At 46.1% G+C, this 18576-nt stretch overlaps 1 protein-coding gene across 8 annotated transcripts in view; it reads left to right on the top strand.

Annotated features, from left to right (window-relative positions):
* fat3a (FAT atypical cadherin 3a) overlaps positions 1-18576 on the top strand; it is a 197083-nt gene that overhangs the window by 140217 nt on the left and 38290 nt on the right. For 6 of the 8 annotated variants that reach the window (XM_040036486.1, XM_040036487.1, XM_040036483.1 and 3 more), the window contains 2 exons: positions 7726-7940; positions 15329-15466. In XM_040036486.1, coding sequence (XP_039892420.1) covers positions 7726-7940; positions 15329-15466 — 353 coding nt within the window. Of the gene's footprint in view, positions 1-7725; positions 7941-15328; positions 15467-18576 lie in introns of those variants that run through there. The other 2 variants (XM_040036488.1, XM_040036489.1) reach the window with 2 other exon arrangements.

Below are 18576 nucleotides of genomic sequence, written 5' to 3'. Positions count from 1 at the left end.
CAGCCACCCCCTCTATCTGCCGGTGGTACATACCGTGCAGGGGCCTGTCCTTCCATGATGGTTCCTCGTCTCCCTCCTCTTTCTTGGGTTTCTGCTGCCTGAGGTATTCACTGAGCACTCGGTTAGTTGGGGCCATCTTCCCAATGTATTCTTGGATGTTCGTTGTCTCATCCTGGACTGTGGTGCTGACACTCACCAGTCCCCGGCCCCCTTCCTTCCGCTTAGCGTACAGCCTCAGGGTGCTGGACTTGGGGTGAAACCCTCCATGCATGGTAAGGAGCTTTCTTGTCTTTATGTCAGTGGCTTCTATCTCCTCCTTTGGCCAGCCTATTACCCCAGCAGGGTACCTGATCACGGGCAGGGCGTACGTGTTGATGGCCCGGATCTTGTTCTTACCATTCAGCTGACTCCTCAGGACTTGCCTGACCCTCTGCAGGTACTTGGTGGTTGCAGCCTTTCTAGCGGCCTCTTCATGGTTCCCATTTGCCTGCGGGATCCCCAGGTACTTGTAACTGTCCTCTATGTCTGCAATGTTGCCTTCTGGTAGTTCAATCCCCTCAGTTCTGACTACCTTCCCTCTCTTTGTTACCATCCGACTACACTTCTCCAGTCCGAATGACATCCCGATGTCATTGCTGTATATCCTGGTAGTGTGGATCAGTGAATCGATGTCTCGTTCACTCTTGGCATACAGCTTGATGTCATCCATGTACAGGAGGTGGCTGACAACTGCTCCGTTCCGTAGTCGGTATCCGTAGCCAGTCTTGTTAATGATCTCACTGAGGGGGTTCAGGCCTATGCAGAACAGCAGTGGGGACAGAGCATCTCCTTGGTAGATCCCGCACTTGATGGTGACTTGTGCTATGGGCTTGGAGTTGGCCTCTAGTGTTGTACGCCACATCCCCATTGAGTTCCTGATGAAGGCTCTTAGGGTCCCATTGATCTTGTACAATTCTAGGCATTCCAGTATCCAGCTGTGGGGCATTGAGTCATAGGCCTTCTTGTAATCAATCCAGGCAGTGCACAGGTTGGTCAGTCTGGTCTTGCAGTCTCGGCTGACTGTTCTGTCTACCAGTAGCTGGTGTTTTGCGCCTCTGGTATTCTTGCCAATTCCTTTCTGTGTCCCACTCATGTATTGACCCATGTGCCTGTTCATCTTAGCCGATATGATGCCTGACAGGAGCTTCCATGTAGTACTGAGGCAGGTTATTGGTCGGTAGTTGGAGGGGACCGGTCCCTTCTTGGGGTCCTTGGGGATCAGGACTGTCCGACCTTCGGTTAGCCATTCCGGGTGTCTCTTGTTAACTAGCAGCTGGTTCATTTGTGCTGCCAGACGCTCGTGGAGTGCAGTCAGCTTCTTTAGCCAGTAGGCGTGAACCATGTCGGGCCCTGGTGCTGTCCAACTCTTCATACTGGAGACCCTTTCTTGGATATCTGCCACTGTGATGGTTACTGGACCCTGTTCAGGGAGGTCGCTGTGGTCTGCCCTCAGATCCACTAGCCACTGAGCATTGCCGTTATGGGTTGCGTCCTTCTCCCATATGCTCTTCCAGTATTGCTCCGTCTCCAGCCTTGGTGGTGCTGTTCTCTTATTATTATTATTGTTCCCTTGCCACTGAGAGTACACCTTTGCTGGTTCTGTGGAGAACAGCTGGTTTATTTATATATATATAATGTATGTATGCATATATATATGCATTATTTGAGATAGAGAGAGAGACAGATAAACTTCAACTTTATTTGTTTTTAAAAAGCTTTAGATAATTCACTTATGAGTTGAGGTTAGGCAGGCCATTCCCATTCCACAACTGAGGAGCTCTAATGGCAAATTGGTTTACGTGTTAGGTGGCAACAGTTAGCAGGTTTCTGCCTTCGGATCTAAGACTGTACACTGGTTGATACAGGAGTGGTTGGAGCTGCAGTCTCTCTATCAAAGTTTGATAGTTTATTGTATAAAATATTGCAATAGATTAAGTAGTACAAAAATAGAGCATTCATCTATATTAGTAGTTCATTTGTAAACCTCATAAGTACATTCTCAGTACTATGATAATGTCTAAAGCATGACTGAAATTCAGAATTTCAGGGAGGCTGAGGAGTGTGATTCCCCTGTAGTTGGAACACACTCTCTGGTCCCCTTTCTTAAAGATGGGGACCACCACCCCGGTCTGCCAGTCCAGTAGTACTGCCCCTGATCTCCATGCAACATTATAGAGACATGTCAACCAAGACAGTCCTACAACATCCAGAGCCTTCAGGAACTCGGGGCGGACCTCGTCCACCCCAGGGGCTCTGCCACCAAGGAGTTGTTTAACTGCCTCAGTGACCTTGCCCCCAGAGATCCCAGAGATTGGCGGGTCATCCCCTTCATCCCAAGACTCTGCTTCCACCACGGAAGACGTGCCAGTGGGATTGAGGAGGTCCTCGAAGTATTCCTTCCACCGCCTGACATTTTTCTCAGTCGAAGTCAGCAGCACTCCATCCACACAATACACAGTGCAGGTAGAGCACCGCTTTCCCCTCTTGAGTCGCCTGACAGTTTGCCAGAATTTCTTCGAGGCAGTCCGAAAGTCTTTCTCCATGGCCTCTCCAAACTCCTCCCACACCCAAGTTTTTGCTTCAGCCACCGACCGCGCCGCATTCCGCTTGGCCTGTCGGTACCTATCAGCTGCCTCAGGACTCCTTCCTCAGCTTGGAGGCTCCCCTTACCTCTGGTGTCCACCATTTGGTTCGGGGAATATCACCATGACAGGCACCAACTACCTTGTGGCCGCAGCTCAGTGCAGCAGCTTCGGCAATGGAGGTGCTGAACATGGTCCATTCGGACTCCATGTCCCCAGTCTCCCTCGGAATGCTGTTGAAGCTCTGCCAGAGGTGTGAGTTGAAGATCTTGTGGACCGGAGCCTCTGCTAGACGTTCCCAGCACACCCTCACTGTACATTTAGGCACACCAGGTCTGTCCTGTGCTGTGTCCTGTGTCCTGATCCAACTCACCACCATGTGGTGATCAGTTGACAGCTCAGCCCCTCTCTTTACCCAGTTGTCTAAAACATATGGCCTCAGGTCTGGCGATACAATTACAAAATTGATCATTGACCTGTGGCCTAGAGTGTCCTGGTGCCACGTGCACTTATGGACACTCTTATGTTCGAACATGGTGTTTGTTATGGCCAAACTGTGGTTTGCACAGAAGTCCAATAACAAAACACTGCTCTGGTTCAGATCCGGGAGGCTGTTCCTCCCAATCACACCCTTCCAGGTCTTGCTGTCATTGCCCACATGAGCATTGAAGTCTCCCAGTAGGACAACGGAGTCCCTATGAGGAGCACCCTCCAGTGCCCCACCCAGGGACTCCAAGAAGGCTGGGTACTCTGAACTGCCGCTTGGCGCATAAGCACAGACGACGGTCAGGACCCATTCCCTGACCCGAAGGCGAAGGGAACAAACCCTCTCATCCACTGGGAGAAACCCCAACATACCAGCAGCAAGCTGAGGGGATACAGAGATACCCACCCCGGCCCGCCGCCTCTCACCATGGGCAACTCCAGACTGAGACAGAGCCCAGCTTCTATCCAAGAGGCTGGTTCCAGAGCCCAGGCCATGCATTTAGGTGAGCCCGTATATATCTAGCCAGTACCTCTCAACCTCACGCACTAGCTCAGGCTCCTTCCCCATTCCATGTCCCAGTTGCCAGTCTTGGTAGCCAGGGTTCGGTCTGTCAGGACCTCCGCTCCTGGCCGCCGTCCGGCTCACATTGAACCCGACCTCTATGGTGCCTCCTGCAGGGTGGTGGGCCTGCAGGAAGATGGGCCCATGTCCCTTTATTCGGCTGTGCCCGACCAGGCCCCATGGACCAAGTCCCGGCCACCAGACGCTTGCCCTCGGGCACCCTCCCTGGGCCTGGCTCCAGGGCGAGGCCCCGGTAACCCTATCCCGGGCAGGGTGAACTGTTCCTACAATGGTCTTTTCATAGGGGTCTTCTGAATCGCTCTTTGAGTTGTCATAGCAGCAAATATACAACAAACAACAAGCACTCATATAAAATGAGTTATAATGGATAAAGACTAAGATAAATTGATAAATATTGAGATATAGGTATAACTATGAATATAAAAGGACAACTATTTGTGCAACTATGTAGTGGTATTAAAAAGTGACACGGTGCATTAAAGTTTGATTAATTCTTTTCCACATGTGTGGGTCTGACCCAAGTGGAAGAATTACAGAGTCTGATAACAGCAGGGAAGGAATAATCTCCTGTAACATTCCATCAGACAGCAAGGTTGAAGGAACCTATTGCTGAAACTGCTCTTCAAGTCGTCCAGTGTGTTATGGATGGGGTGGGTTTCATTGTCCATGATTGCCAGCAGTCTTGTCAGCATTCTGTTACTGATCACCTCCTCCAGGGCGGTGAGCTTTATGCCAACAAGAGACTCGGCCTTCCTGATGAGTTTGTTCAGTCTGTTGGCATCCTTTGCTTTGATTCCTGCACCCCAGCATTTTTGAAATATCCTCATTAAAAAGAAAAGCAAAAGTTAAAAATAAAGGTTCCATCCATCTTCATCCGCTTTATCCGAGGCCGGGTCACGGGGGCAGCAGCCTAAGCAAAGAGGCCCAGACCTCCCTTTCCCCAGCCACCTCCTCCAGCTTATCCGGGGGAACACCAAGGCGTTCCCAGGCCAGCCGAGAGATATAATCTCTCCAGCGTGTCCTGGGTCTGCCCCGTGGCCTCCTCCCGGTGGGACATGCCTGGAACACCTCACCCAGGAGGCGCCCAGGGGGCATCCTTGTCAGATGCCCGAACCACCTCAGCTGGCTCCTTTCGATGTGGAGCAGCAGCGGCTCTACTCTGAGCCCCTCCCGGATGGCCGAACTTCTCACCCTATCTCTAAGGGAGAGGCCAGCCACCCTTCGGAGGAAGCTCATTTCTGCCGCTTGTATCCGCGATCTCGTTCTTTCGGTCACTACCCACAGCTCGTGGCCATAGGTGAGGGTAGGGACGTAGATCGACCGGTAAATTGAGAGCTTCGCTTTTACACTCAGCTCCCTCTTCACCACGACGGACCGGTGCAGCGTCTGCATTACTGCAGCTGCAGCCCCAATCCGTCTGTCGATCTCCGGCTCCCTTCTCCCATCACTCGCGAACAAGACCCCGAGATACTTGAACTCCTCCACTTGGGGCAGGAACTCATCCCTGACCCGGAGTGGGCACTCCACCCTTTTCTGGCTGAGAACCATGGCCTCAGATTTGGAGGTGCTGATCCTCATTCCCGCTGCTTCACACTCGGCTGCGAACCGTTCCAGTGCGAGTTGGAGGCCCTCACCCGATGAAGCCAACAGAACCACATCATCTGCAAAAATCAGAGATGAGATTCTGAGGCCACCAAAGCGAAAGCCCTCCGCCACTTGGCTGCGCCTAGAAATCCTGTCCATAAAAATTATGAACAGAACCGGAGACAAAGGGCAGCCCTGGCGGAGCCCATCACCCACCGGGAACGAGTCCGACTTATTGCCAGCAATGCGAACCAAGCTCTTGGTTAGGGATCGAATGGCCCGTAGCAATGGGCCAGACACCCCATACTCACGCAACACCTCCCACAGGACAACCCGAGGGACACGGTCGAATGCCTTCTCCAAGTCCACAAAACACATGTAGACTGGTTGGGCAAACTCCCCTGCACCCTCAAGTATCCTCGAGAGGATAAAGAGCTGGTCCAGTGTTCCGCGACCAGGACGAAAACCGCATTGTTCCTCCTGTATCCGAGGTTCAACTAGCAGACGAACTCTCCTTTCCAGCACCCTGGCATAGACTTTCCCAGGGAGGCTGAGGAGTGTGATCCCCTTGTAGTTGGAACACACCCTCCGGTCCCCCTTCTTAAAGATGGGGACCACCACCTCGGTCTGCCAGTCCACAGGTACTGCCCCTGATCTCCACACAACATTGCAGAGGCGTGTCAACCAGGACAGCCCTACAACGTCCAGAGCCTTCAGGAACTCGGGGCGGAGCTCATCAACACCAGGGGCTCTGCCACCAAGGAGTTGTTTAACTGCCTCAGTGACCTCGCCCCCGGAAATTGGCGGGTCATTCCCCTCATCCACAGACTCTGCTTCCTCCTCGGAAGACGTGTCAGTGGGATTAAGGAGGTCCTCGAAGTATTCCTTCCACCGCCTGACAATTTTCTCAGTCGACGTCAGCAGCGCTCCGCCAGCACTATACACAGTGCAGGTAGAGCACCGCTTTCCGCTCCTGAGACGCCTGACGGTTTGCCAGAATCTCTTCGAGGCAGTCCGAAAGTCTTTTTCCATGGCCTCTCCGAACTCCTCCCACACCCGAGTTTTTGCTTCAGCCACTGCCTGAGCCGCATTCTGCTTGGCCTGTCGATACCTGTCGGCTGCCTCCTTCCTCCCACAGGCTAACCAAGCCCGATAGGACTCCTTCTTCAGCCTGGTGGCTCCCTTCACCTCTGGTGTCCACCATTTGGTTCGGGGATTACCACCACGGCAGGCACCAACCACCTTGCGGCCGCAGCTAAATGCAGCAGCTTCGGCAATGGATACGCTGAACATGGTCCATTCGGACTCAATGTCCCCAGTCTCCCTCGGAATGCTGTTGAAGCTCTGCCGGAGGTGTGCGTTGAAGATCTCGCGGACTGGGGCTTCTGCTAGACGTTCCCAGCACACCCTCACTACGCGTTTAGGTGCACCAGGTCTGTCCAGCGTCCTCCCCCGCCACCTGATCCAACTCACCACCAGGTGGTGATCAGTTGACAGCTCAGCCCCTCTCTTTACCCGAGTGTCCAGAACATATGGTTGCATATTTCAAATATTTTTTAATCTTCTTTATCTTCATCTTCTTTATCTTGTAATATTTTTTATTATCAATTCAATTATTTTTCCTTGCCCATTGCCCTTGGTCTGGAGCTCCATTCAAGATCTTGGCTCATTGGGTGAGGATGATCATGAAAAATGTGGTTGATCTACCCAAAACTAAAGGAGGTGATTCGAGAATGACTTTATGTAAGCCACCGCTCCTCCATTTCGAAAGGAGCCAGTTGAGCTGGTTTGAGCATAAGGATGCCTCATTGACACCTGGTAGGTGGTGTGTTTCAGGCATGTCCTACTTAGGGTTACCCTAACCCAGGGCTTACTGGAGACAAATGATCTGTCAGCTGGCTTGGAAGTGACTTGATGTGGAAGTTGGAAGAGTTGGCCGGGGTAAGGGACTTCTATATTTAGACTGCTGCCCCCTGTGACCCAAACTTGGATACGTGGCAGAAATGGATGGATGAAAAATACTTAATTATGGTACACATGTCCTTCTAGAATTTACCAAATGTTTAAATGCCTTCTATTTAAGGATTTTAAATAGAAGGCTGTATAAACTATATAATGATGGTAAGTATGTATAGCAACAATATGAGCTCAGAAAGTAGAGCAGGTGATCCAATCGCTATAAGGCATTTCCCAGCCTCTCACAATCCGCACAAGCCCTCCAACTGGTCAGTGCATTTGGCGGTGTGTAAGAGTGATTCGTTATCGATTGTAGGTATAGAATAAAATAAATGAAGTGTTGTGTGAAAAGGCAAATTTCGCTTATTGCTTTAAGAAGTCAATATGATTAGTAAAGCAATTTATAATCTCCCAGTTTGTTAACATTTTGAAATTCCAACCCATTACAAATGTCTATAATTATCTTCTCTTCCCCTTTCCCTTTCTCTTATTCAGGTGCCATTTTAGTTGCCCAGCCTCTTGATTATGAGACCTGCAGAGATTACTTCCTGACAGTAGAGGCTCGTGATGGTGGCACGCCCTCTTTGAGTGCCATTACTACTGTGAACATAGACCTAACAGATGTAAATGACAATCCACCCATGTTTAGCCGCAGTATCTACACTGCAGTGGTGTCAGAGGATGCCACTGTTGGCGAGCCTATTGTTCAGGTACGTTTAAAGAATTAGTCAGGTTTTCGCTGCATGTATGTCTGAAGTAGTCGACTAGTCACTAATTGCAACTAGACTAATTTAATAGTTGACGCGTTGTTTGAAGTTTTGTAAGATCCTGAAAGACACAGGAATAAGTAGTAGGATTGAAGAGTGTAATAACGCACTGAAACGGAAGATGGCAGCAATGCATGTACAAGGATGCAGGCTGCCAATAAACGCCAAAGAAGAAGAAGCAGTCTCTGGTATCGTAGCTGTGTCCAAATTTAGGGGCTGCATCCTTCGGAGGCTGCATTTGTAGGCCGATTACATTACAGCAGGGGTAGGCAACCTTTCTGATGATGAGTGCCATCTAAAATTTCCTCAAAAGTCAATGTGCCATATGATTGCATGAGCAATAAATTTAATAACGCTCTATATCAACAGTTACTATAAAGTTGTTCTATATAGTGTGTATTATATTTGTTCACATATGTTGGCAGCTATCAGCGAATAGTTATCAGCTATTTTGAAACAAAAAAAAGGACACTTTTTATCCATAACAAAAACTCCATAATAGCAAATGAACTGTACAACAGAAAATCCAAATGCTATTTCTGGTCTTCTCACAACTATGATAAGAAAAATAAACTGGGCCAATATGGCATGTTTGTTAATACAAGGATACACGTTAATGTGATATCAGGTCTCCCACTCAGAGACACAGGTCTCAGAGTATAGGCGCAAGTATAACTTGTCAGGTAGTGATGTCCAGCAGGTGAAAATGCAAGCTCCATGAAAACGCACAGCTATGTTATTTGTCTCTCAGAAACAGTTCATAACTTGCCTTCAACTCATTCATGTCACCTAAAAGTTAAACCTGTTTCTCCATCACAGCTCTGATGATTCAGTAAGGACATCTCCTGGTTTCATCTTCATGTTTCCCTCTCACCAGATAACCAAACCGATATCATGACCAGCAGCTTTACAGCTGTGGCTCCAGCAAACATCAGCTGATACTAGAAAGTAATATTAAATAAATTGTAACAACAGCTGATCAAGCTTAAACCTGCTGCCGTTGTTTAGCGCGACATCTGCTGGTTTCCTCTTTCTGGCGCAAAGTGGGAGATAAACAAACAAGAGAGACGGGACTTCCGACAGAAAAGACGATCAGTTGATCATTGATCAGTTTAATAATTGAAGTAGCAACAGGAGAGGAAGGGGGTGAGAATGAGAGAAGAAGAGGCAGCTGCAGCGTAAAGACGCCGAATAACTCCAGCTTTGTGTCTTTTTCATTGTAGCTGAAGTACGAGACAAACTGCATTCCTTTTCATCTCAATACGAAATATTTTCTCTGAATACGAGACGATTCCATTTTTTAGGGGACAGTTGGCAACTCTAATAATTAACTTTATGAAGAAAATAAAGTTCACTATAACATCATAGCACCCACCCAGCCTGTATAGAAACTCCGTCATGCTAGCTAGTACCCAGTACGAAAAAGTCAGCATAATGAAAATAAACTACACCTAAACTTGGTTTATATCTGACACAGATACACTGCAGTTCATAACTTCTTACCTGAAGTTCAGTTCACCTGACACTCAGACGGCGTCCGCCTCGGGCCGCCTTGTGCTTTCCCTCATCCACCTGCTGGCCTCCACCACTTGCTAATGTTAAAGAATCTGTGGAAGCTCCGCGATAGCCACCACACGAAGTAACAAATAACGACCCTATCTAAATCCCAGTAACTATTAACGCATTCCTGATTTTGGCATAATAACTAGTTACCGTGCTCTTTACCACAATAAAAACGTACTTACTGTAACGCGTACTTAATATTCATGCTAGCATGCTCTTCTTCTTGTGCTGAGACTACAGTCTTTGTACTCCCAGACATACTGTTTAAAAGAGAAGTTGTCAAATCAAGTATTTATTTGAATTTTAGGGGGAAATTCTGCTCTACTATCGGGAGTTCAGGTTTAGTCAGCCATCTCGCTCTAATGCCAACTGGAAGCCACAAAGCAGCTGTTCAAACGTCATCACCCAGAAAACTGCCCTTTTGAGACGTTCCCACTCTGAATAGTGAGAGATGAGCTTGTTTAGTGGATTTTAATGCACTTCTGTAACATCCATACTCATTACCTGTTTGATTTCAAAATATTTTTTCTGTATTTATCTAATGATTTTGACATTTTGACATTCTGTGAAAGGATGCTGTTTTTCACAGTATAGAATATCGTATAGTATATACTGTATATACACATATACAGTATATACATGGCTTTTGGAAGCCACTACTAGTATGAAAAGAGGAGTTTTTGCTAATTTAAGGTGGCTTTTCATTTGCACCTTGTGATACACTTGTTGCAAATCTGCTTCCCTTTGGCCAGGGTGCTCTGTTCATTCTCACATTTACATATGATTTTGCTTCATCAGCATCCTTAATGGTGCCAAACAAAGGATCTGCAGCTGTTTTCGCTTGTCTGTTTATGAATCTGATCAGATCTGTACACTTTACTCTCCTTCTACTTGTTTCTTGAATGTCAAAGGCAGAAGGCACATTTCTCTCATTTTATATGGCAGCTTCGACACAATAACTCTGAGATTAGTGGAGTTCTCAATCTTTTGTAGGTTACTGATGTCTTGTTACAACCACTGAGAAACAGGGAATAGCTACGAAGAGCCTTTCCATCATCTGGTTTAATGTGTGGCTAGTTGAATGCTTGGTTCATGTTGGCAGTTGCACTTCTCATTTCTTTACTATAATGATTAAACAGCAAACTTCTGGCCTCACTGTAGGCTTCCTGAGGATTTATGTGCTGGCAACTTCTTACCAAATCTCTGGGTTTAACTCCAATAAACTGTTCAAGGTAATGCAAACTGTCACTGCCCTGGACACCTTGATAGGAGTCACTGAGGTGGCTTGAAGCTGGAGGGTACCACTCCTGACTCCAGCGAACAGTTGATGTCAACTGTAAGAGGGCACAGAGCAGGTAGACATGCTCTGACCAATGTTGTCTGCATGGGGTCCAGGGTGCATGTGGAGGATGTGGACTGAAAGACCCACTTGGTGACCTGGGAATAATTCACAGACGAAAAAGAGGAGAAGTAGCATGGAGTTAGATGTGCTACGGGGAATGCCGTCCTGAAATTGATGTGCAGGTGCCAGAAGCTATTGATGGATGGAGTTAATTTTTCTTGGAAAAAGTCCAAAAACTTATTGTAGAGGTCAGTGGCACCTGAAAAGAGAGGTGGATTAATGGGGTGAAGTAGTTGGTTGATGGTGGAGAACACCAATCTGGGATGATTTTGCTGTTGGTGAGTGAGGGAAGAGTAATAATGAGTCTTGGCCTGAGAGAGCTGCTTAATAGGACCTCACATGGTCTTTATATGCCTCAAGGTGGACAGTGAGATCAGACCTTTTGTAGAGCCTCTCAAGTCGGTGGCCAGTGGTCTTTAGGTCACAGAGATGCGAGGTGAACCATGAGGCAGGGAAGGTAAAAGAGGCGGCCCGAGTTTTATGGGGGACAAGACAGTTGAGGCTGCTAGATACGGCCGCATTATAATGGTTAACAAGTGTGTCAACCATGTTGATGGGTGGGTCTGAAGCCAAGTGGTTTGCGATCAGATTGTTCAGGGCCAATGTACTGACAGCCTTAAACTTCCTGTATGGTATGCAATGGTACATTAAGTGCGCAGCCTAGGTACAGGAACAATAACAGAAAAGTACACACCAAGATAGTCAGAAACAGCAAGGTTCAAGCACTTCAGATTGGAAGTAAGTAAGTAGTAAGTAAGTAAGTAAAATTTATTTATATAGCACTTTTTAAGACAAAAACGCTGTTACAAAGTGCTTCACATAAAAACATGTCAAACGAACAATATTAGAAGAAATATAAAAGCATATCAAACAAGCAATAGTACAATATAAATATAAAATAAGACAACATATTACCCAAATGCCTGTCTAAACAGATGAGTTTTAAGCTGTTTTTTAAAAGAGGCCACCGTGTCGATGGTGCGTAGTGAGGAGGAGATAACTAGATCCAGCGTGTGACAACAACAACAACAACAACAATAGCAACAAACTTTATTTATATAGCACATTTAAAAACCAGTGGTGTACGAAAGTGCTTAACAAGAGGGTAAGATGAAGTAACAGGGAAGGATGAAAGCTATGGCAAAGTACCAAACATGCTAGCAGGTTAAATGGCATTAAAAACACAGAAGCAAAAGAAATGCATATAAAAGCATAAAAGGACAATATGTGTAAAGGATAAAACAGTCAAAAATGTAAAAAAATGATTAAAATAGTTAAGAATAGACCGAAGATAGAAATAAGCATTAAAACTAACTAACAAACAAGCATTAAATGGTAGAAAAGGCAAGGCTAAATAAGTGGGTTTTTAACCACAATTTGAAGGATTGAATGGAATCAGACTCGTGGATAACAATGGGGATGTTATTCCATAGATCGGGTGCAGCCAAGGCAAACGCTTGGTCACCTCTATAGTCTTCAGCCGGGATCTCGGCTGTACCAAAAGTGACTGAGAAGATGATCTTACTTGGCGCTATATTGTTAATAACTCGTAAGGTGAGCAGCAGGATTTTGAATTGAATGCGATACTTAACGGGAAGCCAATGCAAGTCGGCAAGGACAGTGGTGATAGAGACACGCCGCCCACTACCAGTAAGGAGACGAGCGGCCGCATTCTGAACAATTTGCAGTCTATGGAGAAGAGTAGAGTTAAGACCAAAGTAAAGGGAGTTGCAATAATCCAACCTAAATTTCACAAAGGCGTGGATAAGCTTTTCCAGGTCTCTATGCGGGACATAATGTCTGGCCTTGCTAATAAGACGCAATTGATGGAAGCAAGTTTTGACAACAGAAGACACTTGTTTGTTGAGATTAAAAGAGCTATCCAAACCCCCCCCCCAGGTCACTAAGAGTGTCGGTGAGGAAACTATCAAAGGAACCAGAGGCACCACAGAGTTGGCCACGAGGAATACTACTGTCAAACACGATGATTTCAGTTTTCCTGTCATTTAGGATGAGAGAGTTACCTGCGAGCCAATTTTTGACCTCGCGCATGCACTTACGAAAACCGTGCAAAGACATAAAAAGTCCCATCTAACTCAGAGGTAACTGATGATCCTTTTAATATACTATGTGAAAGAGAGAGTCCAGAAGTCACAGAAGTGTCATTGGCGGACAAAGACCTACTGGAGTCGACATACAGTAAATGTTTAAGTCACCAATTAGGAGTGAGGCTGGAGACAAAGAGCAAAGAGAGGTGAAAATCTCAGACAACTATGACATGACCACAGTACAAACTTTATGGGGGCGGTAGATGAAGATAACCTGGAGCTGTGTTGGCACAGCCAGGGTGACATTAAAACACTCATAATAGGTAACACGCTGGATCTAGTTTTCTCCACCAACACTGCCACTTCCAATCTGAAATGCCTGAACCTTGCTGTTTCTGACCATCTTTCAGTCCACATCCTCCACATGCACCTTGGACCCTTCAAAGGAAGTCGATCTTGCTGTCAGTAACGGTATGGTGGATTAGCATTGTTTTATTGTTGAGCATTCAACGGCATGAAAGATGCACTGTTTGTAGCTGATGATGAGACAGATGTGGAGGAAATGGTGCTGTCGATGCAAGCAACTTGTCTTAAGCTGCTCAACTAGTGGTAGTGGTAGTGTCATTGTTGTTGACTGGAACACCTGCCAGACAGTACAGAGAGAGCGACATTGTGCCAGTGCCTGTTAGACAGTGCAGAGGAATGTTCTGGACAGACAGCCTTATTAAAGCCTGTATTAAACCTTTTAACGATTTTTTTTTTAACTTCATTTGGCCTCTATCCTGGTTGTCAACCTGACGCTTTAAACCCTATCAGGTCTAGTATTATGTTGCCTCTGGTGGAACAGTTGACATCCTTTTGAAAGGCTGATAATGTTCTTTTCATGCAGACAGATGTAAATTCAGAAGTAATATAACAGTGGAATACTGGGCTAGCAGGCATTGTACAATTGATTATTGAATGTGCAACAAATTAACACGAGAAGTAATATGACTGCATTCCAGCAGCTATGAATCCCATATTTGGGCCATAGAAATGCTACTTCATAGAACCATGCCCAATATTGCACCACTTATCTTCTTGTCACTCAAATAAAATATCTAACCCCCTAAAATGTTTCGAAGCCAGACCAGGCTATTGTTGCATTTTGGTCTGTGAGTCCAGTCACCTTTCCATGGAAAGGTCATAATCAGTGTTCTAATCTTATAATTTTTTTTCACCCGGTGAGATTTTTGGACACCCTAGTGACAAGGAAGTTGAATAGTCCAGCCTAGAATTTATAAACCAGAAACATCCTCTGACACATGTTTCTGATTTTGGCATTATGGTGCTCATGAAAGAAGTCAGTCTTAATTATTATTATTATTATCATTTAAAGGACACTTTATTGGTCAAAACGACTACAGGCTTCCTCAAGCAGTACAAGATGCCATGGTAATGCCATTTACTGTAAGTATCTGGTTAGGCACTCTTTCTGAGAATTCTAGATGCCAAATATGATAATTTCAGTTTTGTCCTAATTTCAGTGTCCAGAGTTAAACATCATTAAGACCTTTAAGAGAAAAAAAAAAGTGCGACCGCCTTCACCGAGAGCCAAGAGACGACTGTTTATGGCCTTAGAGCATCCTTGTAGTTTTTTTTTTGTGCCATCTGGGATTTATAGATGAATTTATAAAGATAACTGGGTATAATTGAATAGCAACTTACATGTATGTGGTGTTTTCTGATAGTATTAAATAAGGTAATAAGAAAACTATCGATCCTTGCACAGAACCCTGTTGAACACCATGATTAACTGTTTGTCTGAGAAATACTCATTAAATTTACCAACTGAATCTATCAGAAATGATTAAAACAAGTGCTACGTATTTCTTTTATTGCTGAAGGTATATTGTAGTCTTTAGCAAAATGTTATGATTAACTGCAGTGAATACTACACTGAGGGCTAGTAGGACAAACACAAAGATGAGTCCACTGTCAGAAGCCATGCAAGGATACGTTGAGGACAAGTTTAAATCAGGACTAAAACAAACATAAACTGTTCCTCTGCAATCATCATATAGCTGATACACAATTCTTTCAAGAGTTTAAGTTACAAAAGCCTCATCTTTTCCATATTGTCTTACACTTTAAACATTAGCAACTTTCAGATCCATTACAGCACATCAAAAATTGAAAAGGGTAGAAATATCTATGTGAAAACCTCTGGTCGCAGACTTATTCTTCAGTGTATTATAGAAACCTCACTACAGACAGCACTGCAATTGTTACCCAACCAAATATGTACTCAGTGTGTGTTTGTGTGTGTGTATTTACAGCTGAAAGCAGATGATGTGGACAGTCAGCTGAATGGAGCCGTCCTCTACTCCATTGTCAGTGGAGACAGACACAACCAGTTCCTCATTGACCCACTCAGTGGAGTCATCAAGGTCAACAAGCAACTGGACCGTGAGACTGTGAGGACACACTTCTACATAGAAAAACATCCACTTATCCTCTGTGCAGTTTGGTTTGGTGAAATTACTGGAGACAGGCCAATTGCGTCATTCATTATTCCTTATTGGGTCTGTATAGATTATGATGTAGGCTATGTGATTGGCTGACACCATTACCTGTTTTTTTATACTTGTATTTCTGTCTATGAGTTGAGCCTGTCGTGGCAGATGGACACCCCCCGAGCCCGATTCTGCCACAGGTTTCTTCCTGTTAAAAGGGAGTTTATCCTTCCCACTGTCACCAAACCGCTTGCTGATTCTTGGTGTTTTCTCTGTATTGTTGTAGAAACTTTGCCTTACAATACGAAACGCCTTGAGGTGACTGTTGGGATTTTGCACTATATATATATATATATAATTGAAATTAAATAATTGAATCTTACTTCTTGCTGCAATGTACAGTTAAAAGTCTATGGATATGTCCTTCTACATGCAGCCTCTAGTTTTCCCTGTCTTTTTTGTGATCATTGAAATGCTCCAACAGTAACTGCTTTCGTCTCCTACAACCTACACTGAGTCAAGGGGGGCATCAGGGTCTGCCCCTGTGGAAATCTACTACTAGCTCCTTGATTTTCCTCCACCACCTGTCCACAAAATCCTGAATCCACTGTCTGTACACTGCTTGACTCATCTGTGATGAGTCCTCAGGGAACTTTTTTAGATGGCAGCCTATACGGTTGATGGAGAAGTCTGGAGTGTAGAGAGTGAACAGGAATCGTGCTAGCACAGTTCTTTGCAGGGCACCCCGTACTGCAGACCAGGCTGTCAGAGATACAGCCCTGTGTCCTCACATACTGTGGGCAGCCAGTGAGTCCAGTATCAACTGGGACAGTAAGTGGTCTGCTCCTGACAGCCCCAATATGTCCCTCAGAAGTCCATGCTGGATGGTGTCCTCACAGTGCTTCCAGTCTTCTCCAGGTGGGTCAAAGCTCAGTGCAGGAGATAGATGATGGCATCATCCACCCCGATGCTAGGCTGTACCACACAGGAGGTCTTTCACACCCATGGTACTTTCCCTAGCTTCAGGCTAATGTTGAAAATGTATCCCATGATGCCACACAGTTGGTCTATGCAGTACCTCAGGAGCCTGGGGCTGATGTGATTCGGACCTGCAGCATTTCGCATCTTGATTAGGGCGATCGTGGCTCAAGAGTTGGGAGTTCGCCTTGTAATCGGAAGGCCGGTTCGAGCCTCAAACCAAGCCGGTTCGAGCCCCGGCTTGGACAGTCTCGGTTGTTGTGTCCTTGGGCAAGACACTTCATCCGTTGCCTATAGGCCCGATGGCGCCTGTGTCCGGCAGCCTCGCCTCTGTCAGTGCACCCCAGGGTGGCTGTGGCTACAATGTAGCTTGCCATCACCAGTGTGTGAATGTGTGTGTGAATGGGTGGATGACTGGTTGTGTAAAGCGCTTTGGGGTCCTTAGGGACTAGAAAAGCACTATACAAATACAGGCCATTTACCATTTGATCTTCTCCAGCTTGTTACTTACATGAAGTGTTGAAAGGGACAGGATAGTGGTAGGGGAGCTGTGAGTATTTTGAAGCTGAGGACTGAGAGGTGTGCAGTCATGGAAGAAAAGCAGGCACTGGTCAAAAATAGGGCATTTGCAGAAGAAGTGATTGGGCTGGAGGAGGGATGAGTGTCTGGTCAAACCTGCTGAAAAACTGGTTCAGGTCATTCACCTACCCTAAATCTCCTACAGCCTGGGAGTTGAACCTGGAACCTCCGTGGCCGTTTTCCAAGACAACATAATAATAATGTATACTTTATTGATCCCTGTGAGGAAATTACTCTCTCTGCATTTAACCCATTTATTCAGTGAAGCAGTGGGCAGCCACTAATCAGGTGCCCGGGGAGCAGTGTGTAAGGACGATACCCTACTCAGGGGTACCTCAGGGTAGCCGTTCAGTGGATTCGAACCTCTGACCTTCCGACTATGGGGCGACCACGCTACCTACTGAGCTATTCCTGCCCCCAACATGAAGTACCCTTTGAAGTGCTAGTAGAAGACATGAATGCAGCATTACTTACAATCCCTGCTGTGACGATCATCGAAAACCGACACTACGGCAGCAGTGATCGTAGAGATGCTTGGCTATAAAATGATCAGCCAGAAGAAGCAGTACACCCATGGAGTACTAGTGGCAAAGATCAAAGCAGTATGGAAGGAAGTTAATCAACAATCGGAGCTGCAGAAAGCTGTGATGAAGAAAGTCATACCTAAGATGTACAGCAAGCTATCTATACCTGAGGCCTTGGACACTGCCAAGCAAACACTCACAGCATTGGGCAGCCACTTGAAGAGGTATACCAGAGAGATAGAAGGCAAGGGAATAAATCAGCTGTACACTACTGAACCATCCAAGGTGTACTCTGTGGTAGGACAACAATATGAGAAGAACCTTAAGGCTGGAGACGGAGCAATACTGGAAGAATATAGGATAAAGGCTAGTGGCTCTAAGAACAGAACACAGCTACCTCCCTGAACAGGATCTTGTAACAGTCACAGTTGCAGACACTTAAGAAAGTCTCCAAAAGTTGATTCTGTTCATCTGGACGTAGCGTTTTCAGTGGGAGAAACGTTTCGTCACTCATCCAAGTGACTTCTTCAGTCTCAGCTGACTGCAGGTTTCTCCAATCTTATAAACAGTACATTTGCATAATGACTGAAACCAGCCCACTGAAGGAACAAGGGGCTGGGAGGTCACCTTCATCATAATTATGCAAATTCTCATGACCATTGGTCAACAACCACTGATCAATGGCTACGAGTACCATTGACAGAGAGTTGGGGAATGGCTGCAAACACAGCATTGTAAGATGGTGAAAGATGTACCTTTAGGCCCCCTCCTCGATTCAGCGATGGTCTTTCCTTGACTCCGCACTCAAACCAGCGTCCATCCCTGTCCAGGATGTGTACATCCTCATCATTGAAAGAGTGTCCACTGGCCTGTAGGTCCTGGCAGAGTCAGGACCTACTGCAGAGTCCTGGCCTGATGAGGCAGCTCTTCTGTGTTGTGCCATCCGCTTCGCCAGAGGTTGTTTGGTTTCCCCTATGTATAAATCCTGGC

This window comes from Simochromis diagramma, unplaced genomic scaffold, assembly GCF_900408965.1.
Source record: "Simochromis diagramma unplaced genomic scaffold, fSimDia1.1 OVJJ01000324.1, whole genome shotgun sequence".
Classification (NCBI taxonomy): domain Eukaryota; kingdom Metazoa; phylum Chordata; class Actinopteri; order Cichliformes; family Cichlidae; genus Simochromis; species Simochromis diagramma.
This window is presented reverse-complemented; position numbering and strand designations above follow the sequence as displayed.